The following is a 24,994-nucleotide window of genomic DNA, read 5'->3' on the forward strand; positions in this document are numbered from 1 at the left end:
GGACAACCCCTTTAAAGGTCTGGGCTTTGACTAGGCCACTCCAAAACATTTACATGCTTCCCCTTAAACCATTCGAGTGTTGCTTCAGCAGTATGCTGTGGGTCATTGTCTTGTTGGAAGGTGAACCTACTTCCCAGTCCCAAATCACTGACACAATGAAACAGGTTTTGCGCAAGAATATCACTGTATTTTGCACCATCCATCTTCCCCTCGACTCAGACCATTTTTCTTATCTTTGCTTCCGAAAAACCACTCCATAGCATGATGCTGCCACCACCATGTTTCACTATGGTGCTGGTGTTCTTGGGGTGATGAGCTGTGTTGGATTGGTGGTCTCATCTGACCACAGCGTCTTCCTCCATACATTTGGGGAGACTCTCACATGTCTTTTGGCAAACTGAAAACAAGCCTTACAGTTTTTGCGTGTAAGTAAAGGCTTTTTTTCTGCCCACTGTTGTATAAAGGCCACTTCTATGGAATGTACGCCTTATTGTGGTCGTATGGACAGATTCTCCAGTCTCTGCTTGGGAGCTCTGCAGCTCCTTCAGGGTTACCTTTGGTTTCTGTGCTACCCTCTCTGATTAATACCCTCCTTGCCTTGGCTGACAGGTTTGCTGTGATACCACGTTCTTTCCATTTGATGATAATGGATTTGATGATGCTCCGGGGGATCCTCAGAGATTGGGACATTTTTTAGGGCATGGCCCCACTATCAATATTTGGTCAGTATTTTTTCTCCGGAGTGGGAGCCAAAACCAGGAATGGATGATAAATGCAGAATTAGCCCACTTGTTTCTATTATACTTTTTCTCTTATTGTTCCTCACCTGATTTTGGCTCCCACTGCTGAGAAAAAATACTGACCGAATACTGACCAAATACTGATAGTGGGGCCTTGGCCTTATAACTCAACCCTGACTTGTACTTCTCAACAACTTTGTCCCTGACTTGGAGATCTCCTTGGTCTTCATGGTGTTGTTTGGTTAGTGGTGCCTCTTGCTTAATGGTGCTGCAGCATCTGTGGCCTTTCAGAAAAGGTGTGTATATACTGACAGACCATGTGACACTTAGATTGCACACAGGTAAACGTCCTTTCTCTAAGCATGTGACTTATGAAGGTAATTGCTTGTGACGCGCCCCCTGGGCCTGTGCTGTGCAGGGGGATACCCGGTGCCGGATCGCTGGGGGTTGTAGTCCTCCGTGGCGGTGACCCGGTCTGTGCCCAGGGTGGTCAAACCAGTGGCAGTCTATTGGTATTGTAATTGTCCGACTACGCCACCCGTGGATTGCGGTCAGTGGGGACCGCCGCTGCGCTGCAGACCGCTGAGGCTGATGTTATATGCGCAGCCAAGAATGGGATGTATTGCCTCAGGGCAGCTAGAGTGAATGATGGGAGTGATGGTGTGAGCATCCCAGGAGTAATGGTGCTGGTGCGGCGATGAAACACAGAGACGTGTGGTGCAGTTCAGGGTCTTTACTGATGGTATAACACAGACCCTCCTGGGAGTACTGGTTAGCAGTAGGGGCCTGGTCAGTCTGTAAGCAAGTAGGATCTCCCCTGGCCAGGTGGAGTTGTAGGCCTCCCCGACTATCTGCACTCTTTCCTGGCTACCTTGCCCTATGCGGGTAGAAGTAGCCCACGTCCCTGAGTATACCGTGTGGTGCTCACCCGTATGGCCGGTGACTTGGGGCCTTCTGTTAGCCTCCGCTTCACGATGGCGGTGCTGGTCCCTTGCTTGTGACCGTGCCTCCGGGCTTCTATGGCCAGAGGACATGGAATCCCCTGCCGGTTGGATTCTGCTGCTGGACCTGGATGTCCCCACAGCCTCGGACTCCGTGTCCGGGTTTAGTGTCTTCAGCCAAGGCGAGCTTTCTAGCTTCCAGCCTCTGGCACTCGCTCCTGCTCCTACAGAGCTCCTGTTGTAACTCTCCCTGTGTCTGGAACTTCACTCCAGGCTCTGACTGACTCAATCCCGCCCCAGACCCAGTTTATAAGGGCAGATTCCTCCCCTCCCAGGTCTGGGTGGGCCGTGTTGCATGCTTAGGGCTCCTGACCAGAGAAACCTCCCACTTGCTCTCAGACATAATATTTCTATTACTGTGGTAACCAGACCCCTGGGGTGCCACACTTGCACCAGAAATTTTTAGGGGCTTCATTGCAAAAGGGGTGAATACATATGCACATGCCAATTTTTAGTTATTTGATCCCATAAATTTGATTTATGCCTATATTTTTCTCACTTCACTTCACCAACTTAGTGTTAAGGGGACGGTTGCAAACAACTTTATTAAATAATGGAAAGCAACCGAACCTGGGGTCCGCGATGCAGCCTGGTGGACTGCGGCCAAACACTTTCCGGGTGAGAAGGTAAAACAACTTAAATAACAATCCCTTCCGTGTTACTGCACACCGGAAAAGGAATAGGGATTCGCACTATCTCCGTTAACTGCACGAGAGATGTGCGATAAATAATGTATCTGTAGCCCTGTTACAGCACAGGGACTACACAGCAGGCACTAGGATGCGTGTGAGATACACGCCGGCGTATAAGTGCTCCCAGCCAGCGTGCTACCGGACTAAGGAGTATCTCTCCGCGTGGCTTACAGGCGGTGCCGGGAATACGGCGTCTGCAGACTGCTCGGGGTGTATGGCGACCCCTTTGTCGGAGCCAGACTGTCAGACTAAGCTACCTGCCTCCCTCCATCTAAGGCTGCCTATCCCCCGCTAAACCTGCCTGAATCAAGGTAAAGCACACGTGGAGCCCAAACGACCAAGCATCCACACAACACCATCACTGCTCAATGATCAGAGCGCGCCGCCATGTTTGTGGGCAGGCTATTTAAAGATTAAGCCCTGCCCACCGTCGCATTATTGGTGACGTCACCCGCGACCATTCAGGCGGTGCCAGGTCACCGGATCAGCTGACTCCCAAACCACCAGTCACGGTCTGCCATGTCACGGGCATGCTCAGTACAGAGAATCCTCGACTTAGGCTTTAGCAGCCCTGTTTCCCTCCACAACCTATCCTTCATGTTGCTAGGAACAAAGACCCAAGAGACAACCAGTACATCTCGTGCACAAGCTAGGCGTTGGGACTGATGACGATGCTGAGCAGCAGTATCCCTGGCTGGACAGGAGTGGGAGACCACAGAATCCACTGATGTTTCTGAACCCATTTCTGATCCAGCAAACACCTAACACTTAGACTATTTGGTGCTGATGCATCACACACAAATCAGATTACAAAAATATTTAAACACAGGTTGTAATGTAAAGAAATAGTTAAAAAGCCAAATGGGGTGAATACTTTCACAAGCTACTGGTAAGAAAAAAACTATTTATATGCCATATGACAAATGTATCATGTGCTTTACAATGACATTTTATGTTCTTTTTTTATTCTCTTTACTTGTTTCTTGCCTTTCGTTCTTTCCATTGAGCAGATTTTGTTTTTCTAATTTTATATATCCTTACATTGCATTTATACAATTATAATGTAATATTTATATAGATCATTTCTTTAACTGAAATGTGTGATCCACTGAGTAATCTCTTCATGTCACAAAGTACACATATCATCGAATCCTTTAATACTGTTTAATTTTCATTTCAATGTTTGCAATGTTCAAGCAAGATTGATGTCGTTTTAACTGAATGTTTAACAAAGCGCAATATCTCTGATCACAATTTTCTTTTTCTTCTGAAGATAAATTACATGATTGCTTTTAAAGCCCGGCGATGATACAGGTTGAACAGAAAACAACAATCTGTCAGCGCAGAGGATAAACCTGAGCTTCTGAAGTATAGAAGCAGCAGGAGCTGGAGCCGGGCCAGGCTGCTTATAAAGCCTCATTCAACAAAGATGCCTTTATTGGCCTGAAACATAAATAATTTAATCAATGTCGAACCTCTGTTGAAAAATGTAGCGTGTTGTACGATGCAAAAGTTACAGGGCAGGACAAAGCAATTGCATTCTTCATGGACTGCAAGGACTTTGAAATCATCTTTAAATATGATATAATGGGAGTTCTGTGTCCTATGTCCAGCTTGTCTGTCATGTGTGGCCTCCAATGCCTGCTAATTACTGTATGTGAAGGGGCCACGTAGAGAGAAGGAATGCCGCATGAACAGTCGGGCCTAAGGAACAATGATGTGTGCGGCCTAATGATTAGAAGTCAGTGCTCTTACATGCAACATACAAAGGACCCAGGAACCTTTCTTAATGCTTAATCCCTTTGGTTCAACAACATTTTGCCATAGAATGAATCAAAGCAGACAAATATGTATTCTCTTGTATTATGTATGAGTCAATGTTAGCTTAACGGATTCCTTACAATGTAATCAAACACTATTCATATGTCCATTGGTATTTTAATGTAGAATATACAGTGTCAGAGGCCTGACTAATGTTCACATTATCACATCAGAACTAAAGAATATAATTCTTAGGTTTGTGCAGACTGCGCCTTTGGTTTCTCTTTTTGGTTTCTGTTGGGCTGCCACATGTCGACTTATTGTTATAAAAACCATTATTCATCTGACAGCTATTGTGTATGTATGGGGACCCTTAGTCCTGGAAGAACACTTTAAGCAGAGCTGCAGCTCAAAACCTGGAAGGGAGAGACAGAGCTGCAGTCCAAAACCTGGAAGGGAGAGACAGAGCTGCAGTCCAAAACCTGGGAGGGAGAGACAGAGCTGCAGTCCAAAACCTGGGAGGGAGAGACAGAGCTGCAGTCCAAAACCTGGGAGGGAGAGACAGAGCTGCAGTCCAAAACCTGGGAGGGAGAGACAGAGCTGCAGTCCAAAACCTGGGAGGGAGGACAGAGCTGCAGAAAAAAAAACATTGGAGGGAGGACAGAGCTGCAGCACAACAAAAAAAAAAAAATAGGAGGGTGTCTGGACAGAGCTTCCTGATTTTCTGATGACATAGTGGATATCTACAGCTGGCCATACACATGAGATAGCTGAGAACTGAGCGCTCATTTGGACATCAACAGTTTCTCCCAATTTCCCCCCATACGTGAATGTTTGGCTCAGAAAAACTGACAATCATTTCAGATGTGGTTCGGAATGAAAAATTGATCCATAAAAATAGTGACATCATGTCACCAGTATAAGGATATATTCAACAGTAGTGTTACATGTGAAAATGAATCAAATCCCAAATGACTTATCACAAGGGCAGAGTCGCTGTCCTCTTTCTTCACTTGGTTTCATAAATAAACCCTTGTGCCAAATGTGATATATGTGTATATATATATATATATATATATATATATATATATATATATATATATATATATATATATATCAGTATTCAGCCACTATTGTTCTAGTGTTACGCAGAGGAATATAGTGATCTGTGTGGTTTTGATGAGCCTCCATCCCTCTTCCTTTACTCTATAATAGATGCGCATGCAAAATATCCTCATGTCAACAAAATCAACTAGTTTTAAGCCTAAATGCCTTTATAAATGTTTACATGAAGATCCTAACAACTGATATTTAAGAACTTAAATACCATAGGGCCGGACATGCAGCTGCCATGGGGCCTTTTGGTTAGTTCCATTAGCTTTGCTGCTGCGTTGCAAGAACCTGTGCAGAACTCTCCTCTCCAAAAAAGCTGTGGAGGAGTACACAAACACCAAGACTTCCAGTCCTGGATAGAAAATCCGCACTATTGCCCCCTCTCTTGTATATATACCACTGTTGAAGTTGTATATAGAATAAAATTTAGTCTTATAGTGAATACAACTTTGGCTTTGCTACAGCAAACAGGCATTGAGTAACAGGTTTAGTTGCACAGTTAAATAAGCTCTGTTACAGCAACGTTCCGCCACATTTTAGTGGTTTGGATGCTACATTTACTTGAGCAGCTCAAATATTTTTCTTTGTCAGAAAGACATTAATTGTCAGATGTCCAGAACGCACGCATTCAATAGCACTACCTGTCAATGATTAACTATCAGCTGCTATATTGTTGGCCAGCCTCTCCCTACTAACAGAAATGTCAGGGAAAATGTTCTTTCTGAATTAAACATAAGAAATGGTTCTGGGTGAACTTTACTCACCTAAAACTACAATTTAGATTACATTCATAACACAGACAAGAGATTTGTGGTGTGTAGTGAATACCCTTTAACGGCAAGTGTTTGGGCAGATATTGTATCATGACGAGCGCGTAAGGGATATGTGCATGATATTGTTTGCGTAATTAATCACATAAGTGATGGTATGTTAAGCTAGCCATACACAATTAATGTATATTATCAAACCCCCGGCCCAGTCAGGTATATACTGTATATGGGGAGCCTCCTGACTCTTCCATGACAGCAGATGTTGAGTTAGATGAGGGTATACATGCACATGTGTAGGGGCTAGGAAAGATAGATACGGGCCAACAGCTATTTGTGAGCATGGCCAGCTTTACAATACTTCACTGAAGAGATTTTTTTGTTCATCTCCTTCTACAAAACCATAGCTTTAAGGACCCATGCACATGTTGCAGATTTGTCACAGTGTCTCCTGATTCCAGCAAAGTGAATGAGAATCCAGAAGTCTCATGCACACTTTTTGTACTTGCAGATTTGGTGCAGATTTCACTCATACTAATGAGGGGAGAAAAAAACCACACCAAAAACGCACTAAAAGCTCATCATGGGAACGTAGCCCAATGGTTATCTTTTAAGAAACAAGATCCTTCTTAGATACACAAAGTCAAGTTTGTAAAATATCATCTATTAAAGGGAATCTGTTGGCAGGATTTCACACCCCAAACTAGATATATTTCAAAGATAAGTTCAGCAATACCTTTATAAGGCCAGTCCATTCCTCCATTACTGAGAACTTAGCAATTCCATTAATATGCAAATGAGGTTGAAGAGCTATGGTAGATCTGAAGCCTCTGTCTCTCCAGCACTATATCCCGCCCTGCGCCAACGCCTCCTTCTTAATTGACAGCTCTTTTACCTGCAGTTACACAGCATAGAGGATATCAGTCAAGCAGGAGAAGGTGGCAATGTGAGGGAATAGAGCCGGTTGAAGGAGGATTCAGATCTACCATAGCCCCTCAGCCTCATCTGCATATAAATTAAAACACTGATTTCTAAGTTATGAAAGAATAAATTGGCCATGTAAAGTAATTGCTGGACTTGTCATTGGCAAGGCAACATGTACGTAGAAATAGCATGGGGGGTACAATCCTGCTGACATGAAAACATTATGGGGCAATAAAATGGTCTAGACACAATGTGCGCCCATTGGGATCTCCTAGGGAACTTTATTACGGGTCTGTACAACACAGATGTTCAGGTTCATGGAACTTAAATTGAATCTGACACATTATCATACAAGTGTTCTTCATGTCAAAGAAATAGCCTTACCTCACTAAGCCTGCAACATTCATCCATATATTCATCCAGGCTGTTACTTGTTGGACATCTTTTTAATTGATGCAAATTCTGGATATCATCAAAAGTTTCTTTGTAAAAGTCATCCATGTCTTTTGCTTCCTCCTCCATTGTAGAAGAAAGCTCTGCATTAAACAAAGCAATGGCTGAAGGTTCATTTTCCTCATTACATGGCGGTAAGTTTAGCTCTTCCTCTTGGCAGTCAATAAAATCTTCTACGCTATTTTCATTCTCGTCACCCTCTTCTTTACTAAGGTCCGTGTGGTCTTTAAATTTCTCTACATTTGAAAGGAATGTATGGGTCACATCTACAGTTGCTCCTCCATCACTTATTTCCATGTGAGCTACAGTGGGTGATGATGATGCACTAAGGACCCCAGAATCACAGGATGAATCCCGACTATGCATCACAAAACTCTTCTCAGAACCTTTGGGAGTAGAAGGTGAGTTTGCCCCACTTGGCATCTCAACCCCAGAATCCTCTGACTCAAACTTGTACATCCTCTTGAACTGCTGAAGAGGGTCACGCACTGGCAGTTCACATATATTATCTTCTTTAGCTGGAACATCAGACGGACAATCTGAAGCCGCATCAGTGTGTTCAAACCGATCTCCATTCAAACTGTGAGCACTTATAGAGTCATTTTCATATTCATTTATTAGCTTCTTCATGTGGGTCAGCACTACTTCCCCTTCAGTTGAGATACTTTTCTTCCCTGTGGAAACAAAAAAGTTGTAAAATACTGAAACGCACACTAAAACAATACAAAGAGAATTTTTTGGAGAACATACTATTTTTGTTACTTTTCAGGTAATCTACACTGTAATTAGATTTAGCAATTTAAGGATAATTTACAAACAAGACAATCGGTTTATTTAGGTTCTCTGTGAAGGGTACCAGTACGTAACACCTTTTACTTGGCAGAGTTTACCAATCACTCCACATTCAAACTATAGGGGTGTTTGTGGTGTCATTTTTTTTACATAATTATGGACATATTTTTAAAGAATCCCTTTTAGTCCTAGACAGTTTTAGCCTATAGAACCAAAAGATTATCTCAGTTTTTGCATTGCCACGTTTTGACAAAACAGATGTTTGCTCCAGACTGGCTGTATGAGTCTGTTGGGTTTTTTTTTGACCTGGAAATGAAAAACATTTTTATTTTCATATTCTCTTCATGGTTATAGATAAACCAAATATATCTACATTATTTAGTGTCTTCCATCTATTATTTAATAAACTATTTTATAAAATATATTTTTTCTTTTCAATATTTTCATATATAAATATACAGTGTGTGTATGTGTGTGTATGTGTGCCAAAAAAACAGCCTCCATTTTATAGGCTGTTAACCACACCCAGCGGTGAGGTATGTGGGTTGCTGGACCCGCCCATCTCTCCTACCAACCCATACCGCGGCTCCCAGCGGCACCAATTAATCCTCTTAGTGCATGCTGGCACTAGAGAAAATACACTGGGTTACATTCCAGAGACCAGCCATCTCTGGGATACATACCTCCCATGGATTTCAAGACCATTAGCCACCTTACATACCTCCCCCTCTGCCTAAAGCCATGGGGCTTGGCACCTCCTACGACTAGACAGGGGATTCTCAAGAGGGCATCAGCATTACCATGTAGCTCCCCTGCTCTATGTTCTACATGGAGGTTAAAATCCTGTAGGGCTAAAAACCAGGGGGTGACCCTGGCATTTTTTCCCTTTGTTTCCCTCATCCATCTGAGTGGGGCATGGTCAGATACCATTCCAAATTTTTGACCTAGCAGATAGTACTGCAACGTGTCAACCGCTCACTTTATGGCCAAGCACTCCTTCTCTATGACTGCATAATTTTTCTCGCAGGAGGACAGCTTCCTACTCAGGTAGAGGACAGGGTGCTCATCCCAGTGTATCTCCTGGGAAAGGACTGCTCCCAAACCAACATCTGAGGCATCTGTCTGGGGTATAAACTCTTTCTTGAAGTCAGGGGCAACCAGGACCGGTTGCCTACACAGAGCCACTTTCTTGAAAGACCGTCTCCGCCTCTGCAGTTCACTTGGCCATGGCTGATTTTGTCCCCTTAAGAAGGTCAGTCAGGGGTGCAGCCATCACGGCGAAGTTTGGGATGAACCTCCTGTAGTATCCCACGATCCCCAGGAAGGCTCTAACCTGTTTTTTTGACAAGGGTCTCGGCCAGGTTTGGATTGCCTCAACTTTACTGATTTGGGGTTTAATCTCTCCTCTACCAACCACATAACCGGGGTATCTGGCCTCTTCTTTACCCATGGCACTTTTCTTGGGGTTTATCGAAAACCCCGCCTTAGTGCATCAAACACCACTCTCCCAGTCTGGGCTGAATAGAACAATATTGTCCAAGTATGCTGCAGCGTACTTCTTATGAGGCGCCAGGATTCGATCCATGGCTCTCTGGAAGGTGGCAGGGGCCCCCTGCAGTCCAAACTGCATTCGGACATACTGGAAGCACCCGTCCGGTGTAGAAAACACAGTCTTATCCTTGGCTCCCTGTGCCATGGGGATCTGCCAGTAACCCTTCGTTAAATCCAAGGTGGTTATGTACCTTGCTGACCCAAGTCGCTCGATCAGCTCATCGACACGTGGCATGGGATATGCATCGAACTTGGAGACTTCATTCAATTTCCGATAGTCATTGCAGAATCTCCTTTCACCATCGGGCTTTAGGACCAAGACAATCGGGCTCGACCAACCGCTCTTGGATTCTTCAATGACACCAAGTTTCAGCATACGAGCCACCTCTTTGGAGATCACCTCTCGTCGGGCCTCAGGTATCTGATAGGGTTTCAGGTTCACCCGCACATGTGGCTCTGTCAGAACCTCGTGTTCAATGACCCTTGTGCAGCCCAGCAATTCCGAGAACAGATCCCTGTTCTTGTGCAGCAACTCCTAACACTGCTGCATTTGGGCCTTCGAGAGCTATTGTGACACCTCCAACGTCACCTTTTGGCTTCCTAGCAAGCATGGAGCTTCCACAGCCTCTGTCTTGCCACGGCTTGATGAGGTTGATGTGACATATCTGGTACGGCTTACGTCATCCCGGTTAATGAATCTTGTAGTTCACCTCACCAACTTTTTCCACCATCTTAAATGGCCCTTGCCATTTGGCCAAGAACTTACTCTCCACCGTAGGTAATAGTACAAGGATTTGGTCTCCCGGATTGAATTGCCTCACCCTGGCTGCCTAGTTGTAGACCCTGACCTTAGCTTCTTGTGCCTGGAGGAGATATTCCTTTACGATGGGCATCAACTTCTCAATCCTCTCCTGCATCAGAGCAACATGCTCGATGACGCGCCTGTGGGGCGTGACCTTTCGGCTTCCCAGTTTTACTTGGCTATATCCAGGAGACCTCGCGGATGTTGGCCATAGAGCAGTTTGAATGGCGAGAACCCTGTAGATGACTGTGGAACCTCTCGGATGGAAAACAACAGAGACGGTAGGAGCCAGTCCCAGTCTCTATCATCCTTTTCTATGGCCTTCCTCAGCATACTCTTCAACGTTTTATTAAACCTCTCCACCAGGCCTTCTGTCTGAGGATGGTACACTGAAGTTTTCAGTTGGGAGATTTGCAGGACCTTGCATAACTCCCTCAATACTTTACTCATAAAAGGTGTTCCCTAGTCGGTCAGGATCTCCTTTGGTAAACCTGTCCGGGAGAAAACATGGACCAATTCACAGGCTATACTCTTTTCAGATGAGTTTCTCAGGGGAATTGCTTCCGGATAACGTGTGGCATAGTCCAGGATGACCAAGATATATTGGATGCCCACAAACAGATTTAACCACGGGACCGACTAAGTCCATGACAATTCTCTCGAATGGCACTTCAATAATGGGCAATAGCACGAGGGAACTTTGAAAGTGAGAGGTTGGGGCAGTTAGCTGACACGTAGGGCAAGATCTGCAATACTTTTGTATTTCCCGGTGACATCCAGGCCAGTAGAACCTTTGCATAATCAGTTCCTGCATTTTTTCCACCCCTAGATGTCCCCCCAAGATATGCGAATGGGCCATGTCCAACACCTTCCGTCTATAGAGACCTGGCACTGTTACGCTCCTCCCTCACTTTCGTGACGCGGTACAATAACTCCCCGCTCATCATAAAATGGGGAAACCTTGTGTCAGCCCCGTCTCCTGAGCAAACCCATTTATGACAGTGACATTATTAAAGGCTTCCTTCAGAGTTAGGTCCCTATGTTGTGCAGACCCCAAATTTTCACTGGTCACCCCTAACTCTGGAATATCAGGCTCGGGGGACACTACCTCCTCATCCCCCACAAGAACACAAAAAGGAAACCCGTCTGACTCTGGGTGTGGTGTTACCTCTTCAGGGTTACCTTATATCTCAACTGCGCCAGCGAACCCTGAACTCTTCGCCCACAGATCCCAAAATAAACAAAAGTCTCAGCCTATACTGATAGGGTGCAACAAGTCCTGAACGACGCCGACCTCGTGGAACTCGGTACCGTGGGCTGTTTCAATGTCTACTCTAGCCATCAGATAGTCCTTTGCATTGCATGAATGCATCGTACGCCGACTTTTTTCCCCGGGATCAGTTGTAGGGGAAGAGTGGCCCTCACAAGGGTCACCAGACTCCCGGAGTCTAGCAGTGCCGCTACCTGCCGGCCGTTCACTTTCACTGGACAGGCTTGTAGGGCCCTCGCTGGGTGGACAATTCCCACTGCAGGCTGGATAGGCATAATAAAAACAACGGCGTCCTATGCTGCAGTCCATCTGCTCAGGAGTCAAGGGACAACGGGCAGCTATATGACCTGGGCCGTGGTACCTCCAGCAATCAACATCATCCGTAGGGACCTTGGGCACCACCTCCCCTGCTAGGAACCCCAGTATGGAATGGGCTGCCTTCCCAAAAAACCTTCGACCCCCTGGTATCTCTCTACCAGTCTAATCAGTTAATCTGCATTCCGGGGATCACCCTGGGCAACCCAAGTTTGTATGGGCCTCGATAGAGAGTGCACAAACTGGTCCATCACCACCCACTCTACCATCTGCGCAGGCGTGGAGGACTCTAGCTGCAGCCACTTCTGGACCAGGTGCAAGATTTGGTCAAACATTTGGAAGAGAGGTGGTTTGTCCCGGTGATACACCCAGCGGTGAATCCACTGCGCCCTGATAGTCATTGTCACCCCCAAGCATGCGAGGATCTCAGACTTTAGCTTGCCATACTCTTTGGCGTCCTGCAAGGTTAAGTCATAGTACGCCTTCTGGGTCTCTCTCGTCAAGTATGGCACCAGTACCTCTTCCCACTGGTCTGGTGGAAGTTTCTCCCTCTCAGCGACCCTTTCAAACACGGTCAGGAAGGCCTCAACATCATCCCTCGGGGTCATTTTCTGCAAAGCTCGTCTTACCGCCTTCCAGACGTGGGATTCATCAGCCGGAGTCGGGGTTAGGGTGCTCGTCCTGCCCTGGATGGCGGTTGCCAGAAGCTGCATCTGCTGCCGTTGTTCCTGCTGGTGCTGCTGGATCTGCTGTAACAACAGCCTGTTGGTCTCCTGCTGCTGCGACTGGACCAAGTGTTTCAGCAGGTCCTCCATCTTGTCTGGCGATGCTTGCTGGCTTGCGACAGACTTTACCCAGGACATACAGTCCTTCCTGTAGCAGTCACACGTCTCTGCTGGGAATGCTGCCCGCACGTCTAACACCAATTGTAGGGATGTACTCACTCAGGTGTGTTGAGAGGCAAACAGGAGGCAGGTTCCTTTAAATGTCCACAGCGGTTTATTAACTTCATAAACCGGCAAAAGTAAAAAGTGCAAATAAACAGCTTTTAGTGCAGACAAAACAAAGGAGAACAGAACTTTGTACAAAGTCTCTGGTACACCGAACCTGTGGTCACACAGGCTGGTGAGCGTACAGCACACAGCTCAGTCTGGAGGCCTTCTCCCTCCAAACACAGACCATGTGCCAAACAAACAGCCTCCATTTTATAGGCTGTTAACCACACCCAGAGGTGAGGTATGTGGGTTGCTGGACCCACCCATCTCTCCTAGCAACCCAAACCCCGGCTCCCAGCTGCACCAATGAATCCTCTTAGTGCATGCATGCACTAGAGAAAATACACCGGGTTACATCCCAGAGACCAGCCATCTCTGGGACACATACATCCCATCGATTACAAGACCATTAGCCACCTTACGATATATATACACTGCTCAAAAACATAAAGGGAACACTTAAACAACAGAATATAACTCCAAGTAAATCAAACTTCTGTGAAATCAAACTGTCCACTTAGGAAGCAACACTGATTGACAATCAATTTCACATGCTGTTGTGCAAATGGAATAGACAATAGATGGAAATTATTGGCAATTATCAAGACACCCTCAATAAAGGAGTGGTTCTGCAGGTGGGGACCACACACCACATCTCAGTACTAATGCTTTCTGGCTGATGTTTTGGTCACTTTTGAATGTTGGCTGTGCTTTCACACTCGTGGTAGCATGAGACGGACTCTATAACCCACATAAGTTGCTCAGATAGTGCAGCTCATCCAGGATGGCACATCAATGCGAGCTGTGGCAAGAAGGTTTGCTGTGTCTGTCAGCGTAGTGTCCAGAGGCTGGAGGCACTACCAGGAGACAGGCCAGTACACCAAGAGACGTGGAGGGGCCCGTAGGAGGGCAACAATCCAGCAGCAGGACCTCTACCTCCGCCTTTGTGCAAGGAGGTACAGGAGGAGCACTGCCAGAGCCCTGCAAAATGACCTCCAGCAGCCCACAAATGTGCATGTGTCTGCACAAACAGTTAGAAACCAACTCCATGAGGGTGGTATGAGGGCCCGACGTCCACAGATGGGAGTTGTGCTCACAGCCCAACACCGTGCAGGATGCTTGGCATTTGCCACAGAACACCAGAATTGGCAAAGTCACCACTGGCGCCCTGTGCTCTTCACAGATGAAAGCAGGTTCACACTGATCACATGTGACAGAGTCTGGAGACGCCGTGGAGAGCGATCTGCTTCCTGCAACATCCTTCAGCATGACCAGTTTGGCAGTGGGTCAGTAATGGTGTGGGGTGGCATTTCTTTGGAGGGCCGCACAGCCCTCCATGTGCTCGCCAGAGGTAGCCTTACTGCCATTAGGTACCGAGCTGAGATCCTCAGACCCCTTGTGAGACCATATGCTGGTGCGGTTGGCCCTGTGTTCCTCCTAATGCAAGACAATGCCAGACCTCATGTGGCTGGAGTGTGTCAGCAGTTCCTGCACGATGAAGGCATTGAAGCTATGGACTGGCCCGCCCGTTCCCCAGACCTGAATCCGATTGAGCACATCTGGGACATCATGTCTCGCTCCATCCACCAACCGCAGACTGTCCAGGAGTTGGCGGATGCTTTAGTCCAGGTCTGGGAGGAGATCCCACAGGAGACCATCCGCAACCTCATCAGGAGCATGCCCAGGCGTTGTAGGGAGGTCATACAGGCACGTGGAGGCCACACACAATACTGAGCCTCATTTTGACTTGTTTTAAGGACATTACATCAAAGTTGGATCAGCCTGTAGTGTGTTTTTCCACTTTAATTTTGGGGGTGACTCCAAATCCAGACCTCCATTGGTTAATAAATTTGATTTCTATTGATGATTTTTGTGTGATTTTGTTGTCAGCACATTCAGCTTTGTACAGAACAAAGTATTCAATGAGAATATTTCATTCATTCAGAGCTAGGATGTGTTATTTGAGTGTTCCCTTTATTTTTTTGAGCAGTATACACAAACAAGATTGTTGGAAGACCATTTCTGGTGACTACCTCTTGAAGCTCATCAAGAGAATGCCAAGAGTGTGCAAAGCAGTCATCAAAGCAAAAGGTGGCTACTTTGAAGAACCTAGAATATAAGACATATTTTCAGTGGTTTCACACTTTTTTGTTAAGTATATAATTCCACATGTGCTAATTCATAGTTTTGATGCCTTCAGTGTGAATGTACAATTTTCATAGTCATGAAAACACAAAAAAAATCTTTAAATGAGAAGGTGTGTCCAAACTTTTTCTGTGTTTTCATGACTATGAAAGTCAGTCAGATGCAAATGCTGTTCAGCAATGACGGCTTCTGTTCTCCCGGTGTTCACTTGATCTTATTAGGTCACGCAAGCCCCACAGCCAATCAACAGTTGCTTCAATCTCACTTAATTTGGTCGAAACGGTCACCCAGAAGAAATGAGAACTGCTGCTGCTCTCTGACTTCCTCCGGATGTCAGTTAAGTGCAAAGGAGGTGAGAGTAATGCAGCAGTTGATTAGCTGCAGGGCTCAATTAGTAAAGAAATATCACGTAAGCCCTGGGAGACCCCACGTTGCTGAATCGGTGCCAGCACAGGAAGTGAGTAAAGCTGTTATTATTTTATATAATATTGTGATTGAAAAGGGGTTGTCTGAGTAGTGGACAAACCATTTAAAACTTATTTGACTTCAAGGAAAATATTAAAATCACTTTCAATACTTACCCCCTGCAGGTTTAGCGTTGCCTTTCAGCTGCTCCAAACAGTCTGTTACCATCTGCCTTGGCATACCCATTGAGCTTAGTGATTGGATGCAGCAATTACATGCTGTAGTCGGGATATCACCGCTGCAGCCATGTCAACAAAGGCTGGCTGGGAACTGCGGAGAGGCAAGTGCTGGTGTAGCAAGGTGTAGATAATGGTAATTTATTAATTTCAGTGGAGTTAAGCCCTTGGGATATTATTTATTGAAAGATGAAAACCTTTTGGATCCATGAATAATTGCTAGACCATCCTCGTGTTTTTTTTTTCTTTAAGCCAAAGAAAGACTTAAAGTGAACCTGACAGCTGATACATGCTGCCCAATCCACAGAAGCACGTGAGACTTTGGCTGTATGATGTCAGCCAGGTATGTCTAACTCTGAAATGTTGCTGCGTTTCAGAGAAAATCATTCTTTAAAACCCACCAGGGACCGAGTCACATGGGAGGCTATTCGGACAGGCGGGTCTGGGCCGGCTTCTCCGCTGACCGCTGCCCTGGATTGACGGGTCTCTGCCTACATGCGCATATATACAGAGACCTGTCAATCCAGGGCAGTGAGTGGCTAGAAGCTATCAGGGACTCGACTGTCCGACTAGTCTCCCATGTAGCTTGGTAGCCAGCACCTTTTAAAGTATGTTTCTCTCTGTAACACCATAGCGTTTCAGAGCCAAACATACCTGGCTGACATCATACAGCCAGCGTGTGATCCATGCTCCCGGTGGATCGGGCAGCATATATCAGCTCTCAGGTTCACTTTAAATGACAGAGTTATTTGATATCTGCCATTGGACTGGGAATGCAGCAATTCACTCTTGCGCTACAAAAACTGCAGTATGTGAACAATGTTTAGAACTGTTTCTATGGAGACTTGAGTATTATGGCACACAGAATGTCTAGATGCCAATCAACAACAAGAAAAAAATCACCAGAAAATGTCAACCAAAAGCATGTTACAAAAAAGTAATAATTGTTTAGATCATGAACCTCTTATCTTTAGGTTTTCTAAAATAAGCCTAACACCATTTCATACAAGAATAAACTGTTTGTTAAGCAAATTTATAGAGCACCTTCTCTTTGGAATTTTACTGGAGTCCAAGAAAACAATGTTATAAATCAACTTGAAGAAAAATGAAACGTGCCAGACATTCATTCCTTTTCCTCACACATCCAGAGTAAATCCAACACACGCCTGCTGATCTTAAGAAATAATTCACGAGTAATATTCACAAGTCACACAAACATCTGACCTTGCTTGCTCCTGAATTGGTAATGAGTAAGGATGCTGGCAGGAAGGATTTAGTCATTAAAACTGTACTTTTCAAGCAATTATTGAATCTTGGGTTTTAGTTCAGTAGTTTTATGGCACAGTATTAGCTCTTGCTACTATTGCTCAAAGGAAAAACCCTCTGAGAGACGGATTCATTCGTTTGCGAGAAATCTGGTGGATTTGGCTAACATTAGTCCAATGTGTACGGGAGCATTCAACCTTAGACTTAACACACATGGTTGTAGGGCTCATTCAGACATCCGGTATTCTCATACAAGTGCTATCTGTACTTTTCATGAATAACATTCGTACCTGTAATTGTCTGTGGGGCAATTCATATGTCCATGATTTTTCACGGAACGAGAAATCAGCCAAAAATTTCAGAGACATGTCTGATTTTGGTCGGATAAATATCGTCAATGCAAGTCAATGGGTCCCTGAGAAAATTGGATGATATCTGAATGCAGATGGACTGTCAGAAAGCAGGAGGTGGAGAAACTTTTTTTTTTTTTTCATTACGTGTGAGAAAAATTGATAACACTTGGACCACCCTCTGATCAAAGATTGATCAAAATAATCAGTTTGTTTTTCTCGTAAGTGGAAGAATAGTGATGTGTGAATGAGGCCTTAAAGCTAGCTACAGTATAGGATATCAGAATAAGGGCTCGTGCAGACAACCGTATTTTCATGTTGAGCGTGGTCCGACAAAACATTGGCTCGCACTCAGACCAATGTTATTCTATGGGGCAGTGCACATGTCCGATTTTCTCCTCGGACCGATTTTCGGAGGAAAATAATTGCAGCATGCACAATTTTCATCCATAAATCTGATCAAAAACTACTATTCAAGTCAATGGGTCTGTCAAAAAAAATCAGACCACACTTGGATGACATCTGAGTGCAGTCCGATTTTCAAGGACTGACAGAATGGAGAAGAGGGCAAATTTTTTTTTTCCATCCCCTCTCCACTTCTGAGAAAATCATCTCACACTCTGATCAGAGTGTTATTAGCATAATCTGACCAATTTTTTCGGATGAGAGAAAATATGGTCGTGTGACCCTAGCCTTTGAAACAAATGATTTTATACCACATACAGTGCTGGCCAAAAGTATTGGCACCCCTGCAATTCTGTCAGATAATACTCAGTTTCTTCCTGAAAATGATTGCAATCACAAATTCTTTGGTATTATTCTTTTCATTTAATTTGTCTTCAATGAAAAAAACACAAAAAGAATTGTCCTAAAGCCAAATTGGATATAATTCCACACCAAACCTAAAAAAGGGGGTGGACAAAAGTATTGGCACCATTTGAAAAATCATGTGATGCTTCTCTAATTCGTGTAATTAACAGCACCTGTAACTTAGCTGTGGCACCTAACAGGTGTTGGCAATAACTAAATCACACTTGCAGCCAGTTAACATGGATTAAAGTTGACTCAACCTCTGTCCTGTGTCCTTGTGTGTACCACATTGAGCATGGAGAAAAGAAAGAAGACCAAAGAACTGTCTGAGGACTTGAGAAACCAAATTGTGAGGAAGCATGAGCAATCTCCAGGCTACAAGTCCATCTCCAAAGACCTGAATGTTCCTGTGTCTTCCGTGCGCAGTGTCATCAAGAAGTTTAAAGCCCATGGCACTGTGGCTAACCTCCCTAGATGTGGACGGAAAAGAAAAATTGACGAGAGATTTCAACGCAAGATTGTGCGGATGGTGGATAAAGAACCTCGACTAACATCCAAACAAGTTCAAGCTGCCCTGCAGTCCGAGGGTACAACAGTGTCAACCCGTACTATTCGTCGGCGTCTGAATGAAAAGGGACTGTATGGTAGGATACCCAGGAAGACCCCACTTCTTACCCCGAGACATAAAAAAGCCAGGCTGGAGTTTGCCAAAACTTACCTGAGAAAGCCTAAAACGTTTTGGAAGAATGTTCTCTGGTCAGATGAGACAAAAGTAGAGCTTTTTGGGAAAAAGCATCAACATAGAGTGTACAGGAAAAAAAAAGAGGCATTCAAAGAAAAGAACACGGTCCCTACAGTCAAACATGGCGGAGGTTCCCTGATGTTTTGGGGTTGCTTTGCTGCCTCTGGCACTGGACTGCTTGACCATGTGCATGGCATTATGAAGTCTGAAGACTACCAACAAATTTTGCAGCATAATGTAGGGCCCAGTGTGAGAAAGCTGGGTCTCCCTCAGAGGTCATGGGTCTTCCAGCAGGACAATGACCCAAAACACACTTCTAAAAGCACTATAAAATGGTTTTAGAGAAAGCACTGGAGACTTCTAAGGTGGCCAGCAATGAGTCCAGACCTGAATCCCATAGAACACCTGTGGAGAGATCTCAAAATGGCAGTTTGGAGAAGGCACCCTTCAAATATCAGGGACCTGGAGCAGTTTGCCAAAGAAGAATGGTCTACAATTCCAGCAGAGCATTGTAAGAAACTCATTGATGGTTACCGGAAGCAGTTGTTCGCAGTTATTTTGGCTAAAGGTTGTGCAACCAAGTATTAGGCTGAGGGTGCCAATACTTTTGTCTGGCCCTTTTTTGGAGTTTTGTGTGAAATGATCAATGATTTGATTTTTGCTTCATTCTCTTTTGTGTTTTTTCCTTGCAAGCAAATTAAATGAAGAGAATAATACCAAAGAATTTGTGATTGCAATCATTTTCAGGAAGAAACTGAGTATTATCTGACAGAATTGCAGGGGTGCCAATACTTTTGGCCAGCACTGTATATGCAAAGATAGACTGGAAAGATTTTCTTCCAGGATATAAATACTAAGAGAAAACACCGCAATCAACTCACAATCTAAACAAAACAAGGAACAAGAGAGACACTAAGTCTGTTGGGGACAGGTTGTTTTTTTAGCTAATGAATGGGAAGTATGTAAGTCATATGTTTGCACTAAGCAAGATGCACTTGTATTGATGCTTCCTTAATAAGTGTTTGCATAGTGGTGAATGTGCCTGTCCACAGTGCAGTGTGATTGCTGATATCAGGGTAAAGCCACCTTCAGTATATGGTCAGCATTTTACATCAGTATTTGTAAGCCAAAACCGGGAGTGGAACAATCAGAGGAAAAGTGTAATAGAAACACGTCACCACTTCAGCATTTATCACCCACTCCTGATTTTGGCTTACAAATACTGATCTGAAATACTGACTAAATACCGATAATGTGAACGTAGCCTAAGAATGTTGCTGCACCTCTGATGAGCCAATTTATGTACAACCCTAATTCTGTAGCGCCCCGAGGGTTCGGTTGCTACAGGGGTATTGCACCTCAACCAGAGGTGTGATATTCCACTCCCAGGTAAGGATGGAGTATGGACCAGGGCTCAGTTAGCTGCACACACACATACACACTCCCCATTTCCAGGGGACAGCTCGACGGTGCTCCCATATAAATGCAAGCACAACTGACCATGTCCCTGGCTGGAGTGGGGAGGGGGGAGAGAACCCAGTGATGTGGGAGCAGAAGGGGACGGTTTCTGGAGCATAGTAAGGAGCTCATTGGATGCAGGTCACCTGAGCTCAGACACAGAGAAGCAGATAAAAGGTGGGAGCCATCTTAAGTCAGAGAGAAAGGGAAGAAGCAGAGTAAAGGAGTACAGAGCTGACAGGTTACCGAGGCTCAGCCTGAGCTCAGCTCCACGAGGCAGGCCTAGAGAGAAGGCCGGGGCCAGAGAGGAGAAGAGGAGAAGGAGAAGGAAGGAAAGAGGAGAGACAGAGGAGTAGAAAGGCTCCAGAAACAAGAAGGCAGAAGGGACCCTAAGAGAGCAGAACGGACAGAAACCATTGCAAGCCCGCGTTATATCGGGTGAAGGGTCAGGCCATGGAAGGGTACCGGATTCCCAAGTTGGTGGAAGTAAATCATCCCTCAGCCAAGAACCGGAGGTCGTGATCATTTATTGGTGCGACCCCTTGCTACACCCGCTAGGAAGGCACCACATAGGGTCAGGGAAACTGGCGCCAAGTTTTACCAGAGAAGGCCCAAGGCAGCCGGACAGAAGCGTGGTCACTGGTGGGACATGAGAGGCCAGAGAAAGAGTAGAAGGGGGTCCTGTGCCACACTCCTGAGTTGCCTGGGGGTTGACCGAGCCCCTCACCTGGTGTACGCAGCACAGCTTGGGCAGTCATTGCTGACAGAAGTGACTTGGATATCAACTGTGAGTAAAAGGCCTGAACTGCACCATTGGACTCTGTGTGATTTATGCTGCGCCTGCACCATCACCCCCAGCATCCACCTAAATTGCCCTGAGGCTACACTCCTCCCGTGGGGAGTTATCCTATCCCTGTGCTGCACACCAACACCAGCCTCAGCGGTCTGCCTTGCAGCGGCGGTCATCCCTGACCGCAATCCACGGGTGGCGTAGTCGGACATTCAAAACACTGATAAATAGACTGCCACAATTTGGTCTGACCACCCTGAGCCACGGGATCGGGTTGCCACTACTACCCCATCAGCACCGTACACCAAAAGGCCCGGTTCCGGGTACCCTACGGCCCAGGGGGCGAGTCAATTCCACAAAAATTGGGACGCTGTGAAAAATGGAAAGAAACAATATAAAAATCTCTTATTACCATAACAGAACACGTATCAGAAATGAAAGTTAGAGATTTTTTCCACTTAATTTGAAAGAATGAACTCATTTAGTAATTGATGACAGAATGACTTTGCTATACAATTTAGATTAATATGAGTCCATTTTCATATCTGCAAAGCACATAGGGTACTGTACTTCCGAGTCCTTCATTGCTGTCACACATGTGGGGTCACACGCGCCAACCTAAGTGCCAATGTAATGACAGGCTTTATGATAAGTAATTGATTTAGTGAGTTTCATAGATAATAAATGAATAGAAGGAAGTTAATTAATGAACAGGAACATCTTTGGCTCAGATGAATAAAGTAAGCATTGTCCCTGGAGAAGAAATTGCCATTTGCATAGTAATCCACTATTACGTTATTCTGCAAGGTGTACTATTTAAGTTTGCAAAATCTTAGCATCCTGTTTATCCGGGTACAACAATGATGGGGTAAGAAGCCAGAAAAATCACAAGCAGAAAACAACAGCGTTCTCCCTTACCACAGGCAGGTTATTATATGGCAGCCTGCTCATGCCAAGACTTAAGTAATCTCAGTTGTATTTTTTTCTTTCTTCCACTGATATTAAATAATTATTATAATTACATCCCGATTCTATATTTAACCTTAGTTTAGAGTCAGTAGGCTGACAGAAAATATCATGCAATATTCATAAAGATGTATTACACATGCATATTCCATTATTTAATTCTATATAATTTGGCACATGATTTTGTTATCTCACGACTTACCTTTTGGATGTAATGTACTATAAAGTAAAACAATTTAGATTTTTACACATTGTCTTTACAACGTACCATAATTTTAGCAAATAGGGTTCTAAACTTGGGTTCCTTCCTTGTATACCTGTTTCTAATATTAGTGAGCAGTTTGGAGCTGTCTAGAGACATCTGTGCTTGCTCTGCTGTATATGGATCATCCCTGGGATTCAGGGACCTTACAATGACTTCTCTGTACAGCTTATTCTTCCCACAGCTGTCCTGGTGTGGATACTTTGGTTTTCACTATTCTTGTGATGTATTGAAATCCTAGTAGTCAGAACCCCACTAATTTAACACTGATCACCTACCTCATGGATATATGTAAATTATGGGAAAGCCGCTTATTGTAATATACTAGAAAATAACATTTTTAAAAATGACCCTATAGTTGACTATTTATACACATACATTGCTCAGTTTATGGGGCCACAATAAAGTGTCTACAATAAAAAACTGCCGTAAAACATTTTGGATAGATGCAAAATTTTTGTGCAACGCAGTTGTGCAAAAATTGGTACTTTTGGTGTTTTCATGCCAGTTTCAAGCAACTACACATCCATGTCTGACTGGAGTAACATTTCAGATTGTTTGGGACAATGACTGTCCGGACCAGAAAAGGTGAGCACCACCATGAGTCCTGTGTCATGCCAACAGTAAAGCATCCTTAGACCATTCATATTCATGTGTGACGTGGCTTTTCATCCAATGTAGTTGGCTCATTCACAATTTTGCCTAAGAACACTGCCACGAATAAAGAATGGGATCTAAACATCATCCAAGAGCAACTTCTACCACAATCGAAGAGCAATTTATTGATGAACAATGCGTTTTCCAGCATGATGGAGCACTAGGTCACAATGCAAAAGTGATAAATGCTCAATGAACAAAACATTGAAAATTTGGGTCCATGACCAAGAATCTCCCCAGATCTCAATCCCATTGAGAACCTGTGGTTAATCCTCAAAAACACAGAAATTGTGATAAACTCTAAGCACTAGTTAGGTTAGTATCAGTCAGGATTTGGCACAGAAGCTGATATCCAGCACGGCAGGACAAATGGTAGAAGTCTTGAACAATAAGTGTACGACTCTGAATTCTCCGGAGCTTACAGCAAGACAACGGGGCAAGGTACAGCAATAAACGTTACATATTCTGAAAGGGCTGCCCAAGCCCTGTTTCAGGATACTATTAGTATGCTATGAAAAAAAATCACCTGACAGATTCCCTTTAAAAACACAGAATCAGGAAATTTTGAAACAAATGAAAACAAAAATTTGTGTCAGTCTCAAAACTTTTGGTCACAACTGTACATGCTAAAAAAAGGACTAATCCACAACATATTAATAAATAAAGTTTGAAACAAAGTTGGCCAGTATTACTACTCCTGTGTTCCTGACCTGGCGTGGCTGTCACTGTGATCTAGTGGTGCTTCTTTACAAAAAGCCACCATAAGGTCCTCCAAACTAGCATGAAGGTGACCACAGATCATATCTAGTACTTCACCTACCACTGAGAAATAGCCACTGGTGAGACAGACAGATCTTGTCTGATATAATCACTCATAAATGTTGCCAAACTCAACAATTTTGTGTTTGCAGAGCCTGTAGGAACAGAAGCCACATACTTCCTTCTATGCAGCATTGCACTGTTCCCAATGTCTAATGCATTGACAGGGAATTTTACTCCTAAGCAAATGGTAGTAGAATTCCTGTCAACAGGAGAAAGATGAGGTGATGAAAGAGAAAAAGAAGGAAAGGTCAGGTGCAGAAAGGCAATGACAACCAGGGAGTGTGAGACAAGAGGTGAAATCCCACATTGTTTACCATTCTTTCACAACATTGTCACTTTTATTACGCACTCATTTGACTTTCAGGTATAATAAATCACATTATCCTTATCTGCTTAAGTGACTATTACCCAGAGAGTTCAGTCATGTGATTAATCCTACACAAAATAACATTATTGCCTAACTATTAATATAGTTTTTCATAAATCAATATTACATCTACAGTATAAAGCAACAAATCTTATTAAGATTCCTTCCTTATTCTCTTGCAGCCAACAGTTCCCCCTTTCCCTTTCTGTGGGGTCTCTGTTCAGCAACAGCAATTGGAAGACAGTCAGGAAGGAGATGATATTTCTCTCCTGTAAGGTGGCTAACGAACACATAGTTGATGGGAGGTATGTATCACAGAGATGGCTGTCATCTGTGATGTAACCCAGAATGTTGCTCTAGTGCACTAAGAGGACTGTTTGGTGCACCTGGGGCCAGGTTACAGGTAGTTGGGGAGATGGGAGGGTCTAACTACCCACATATCTCACTTCTGGGTGTGGTTAAGATATAAAATGGAGGCCGTTGTTTTGCACATGGTCTGTGTGTCTGAAGGGAGAAGACCTCCAGTGTGTTGTGGTCTCATG

General features: G+C 44.4%; 1 protein-coding gene across 1 annotated transcript in view; it reads right to left on the reverse strand.

Moving 5' to 3' along the window:
- The window catches only part of LOC141273586 (uncharacterized), an 88,831-nt gene that overhangs the window by 51,366 nt on the left and 12,471 nt on the right, over positions 1 to 24,994 (reverse strand). The window contains exon 2 of the mRNA XM_073685626.1: positions 7,383 to 8,125. Within this exon, the coding sequence (XP_073541727.1) occupies positions 7,383 to 8,125 (743 nt within the window). The remainder of the gene's footprint in view (positions 1 to 7,382; positions 8,126 to 24,994) is intronic.

The sequence above is a fragment of the Phyllobates terribilis genome, unplaced genomic scaffold (assembly GCF_046119375.1).
Source record: "Phyllobates terribilis strain yellow unplaced genomic scaffold, ASM4611937v1 Scaffold_5__5_contigs__length_657084704, whole genome shotgun sequence".
Lineage (NCBI taxonomy): Eukaryota > Metazoa > Chordata > Amphibia > Anura > Dendrobatidae > Phyllobates > Phyllobates terribilis.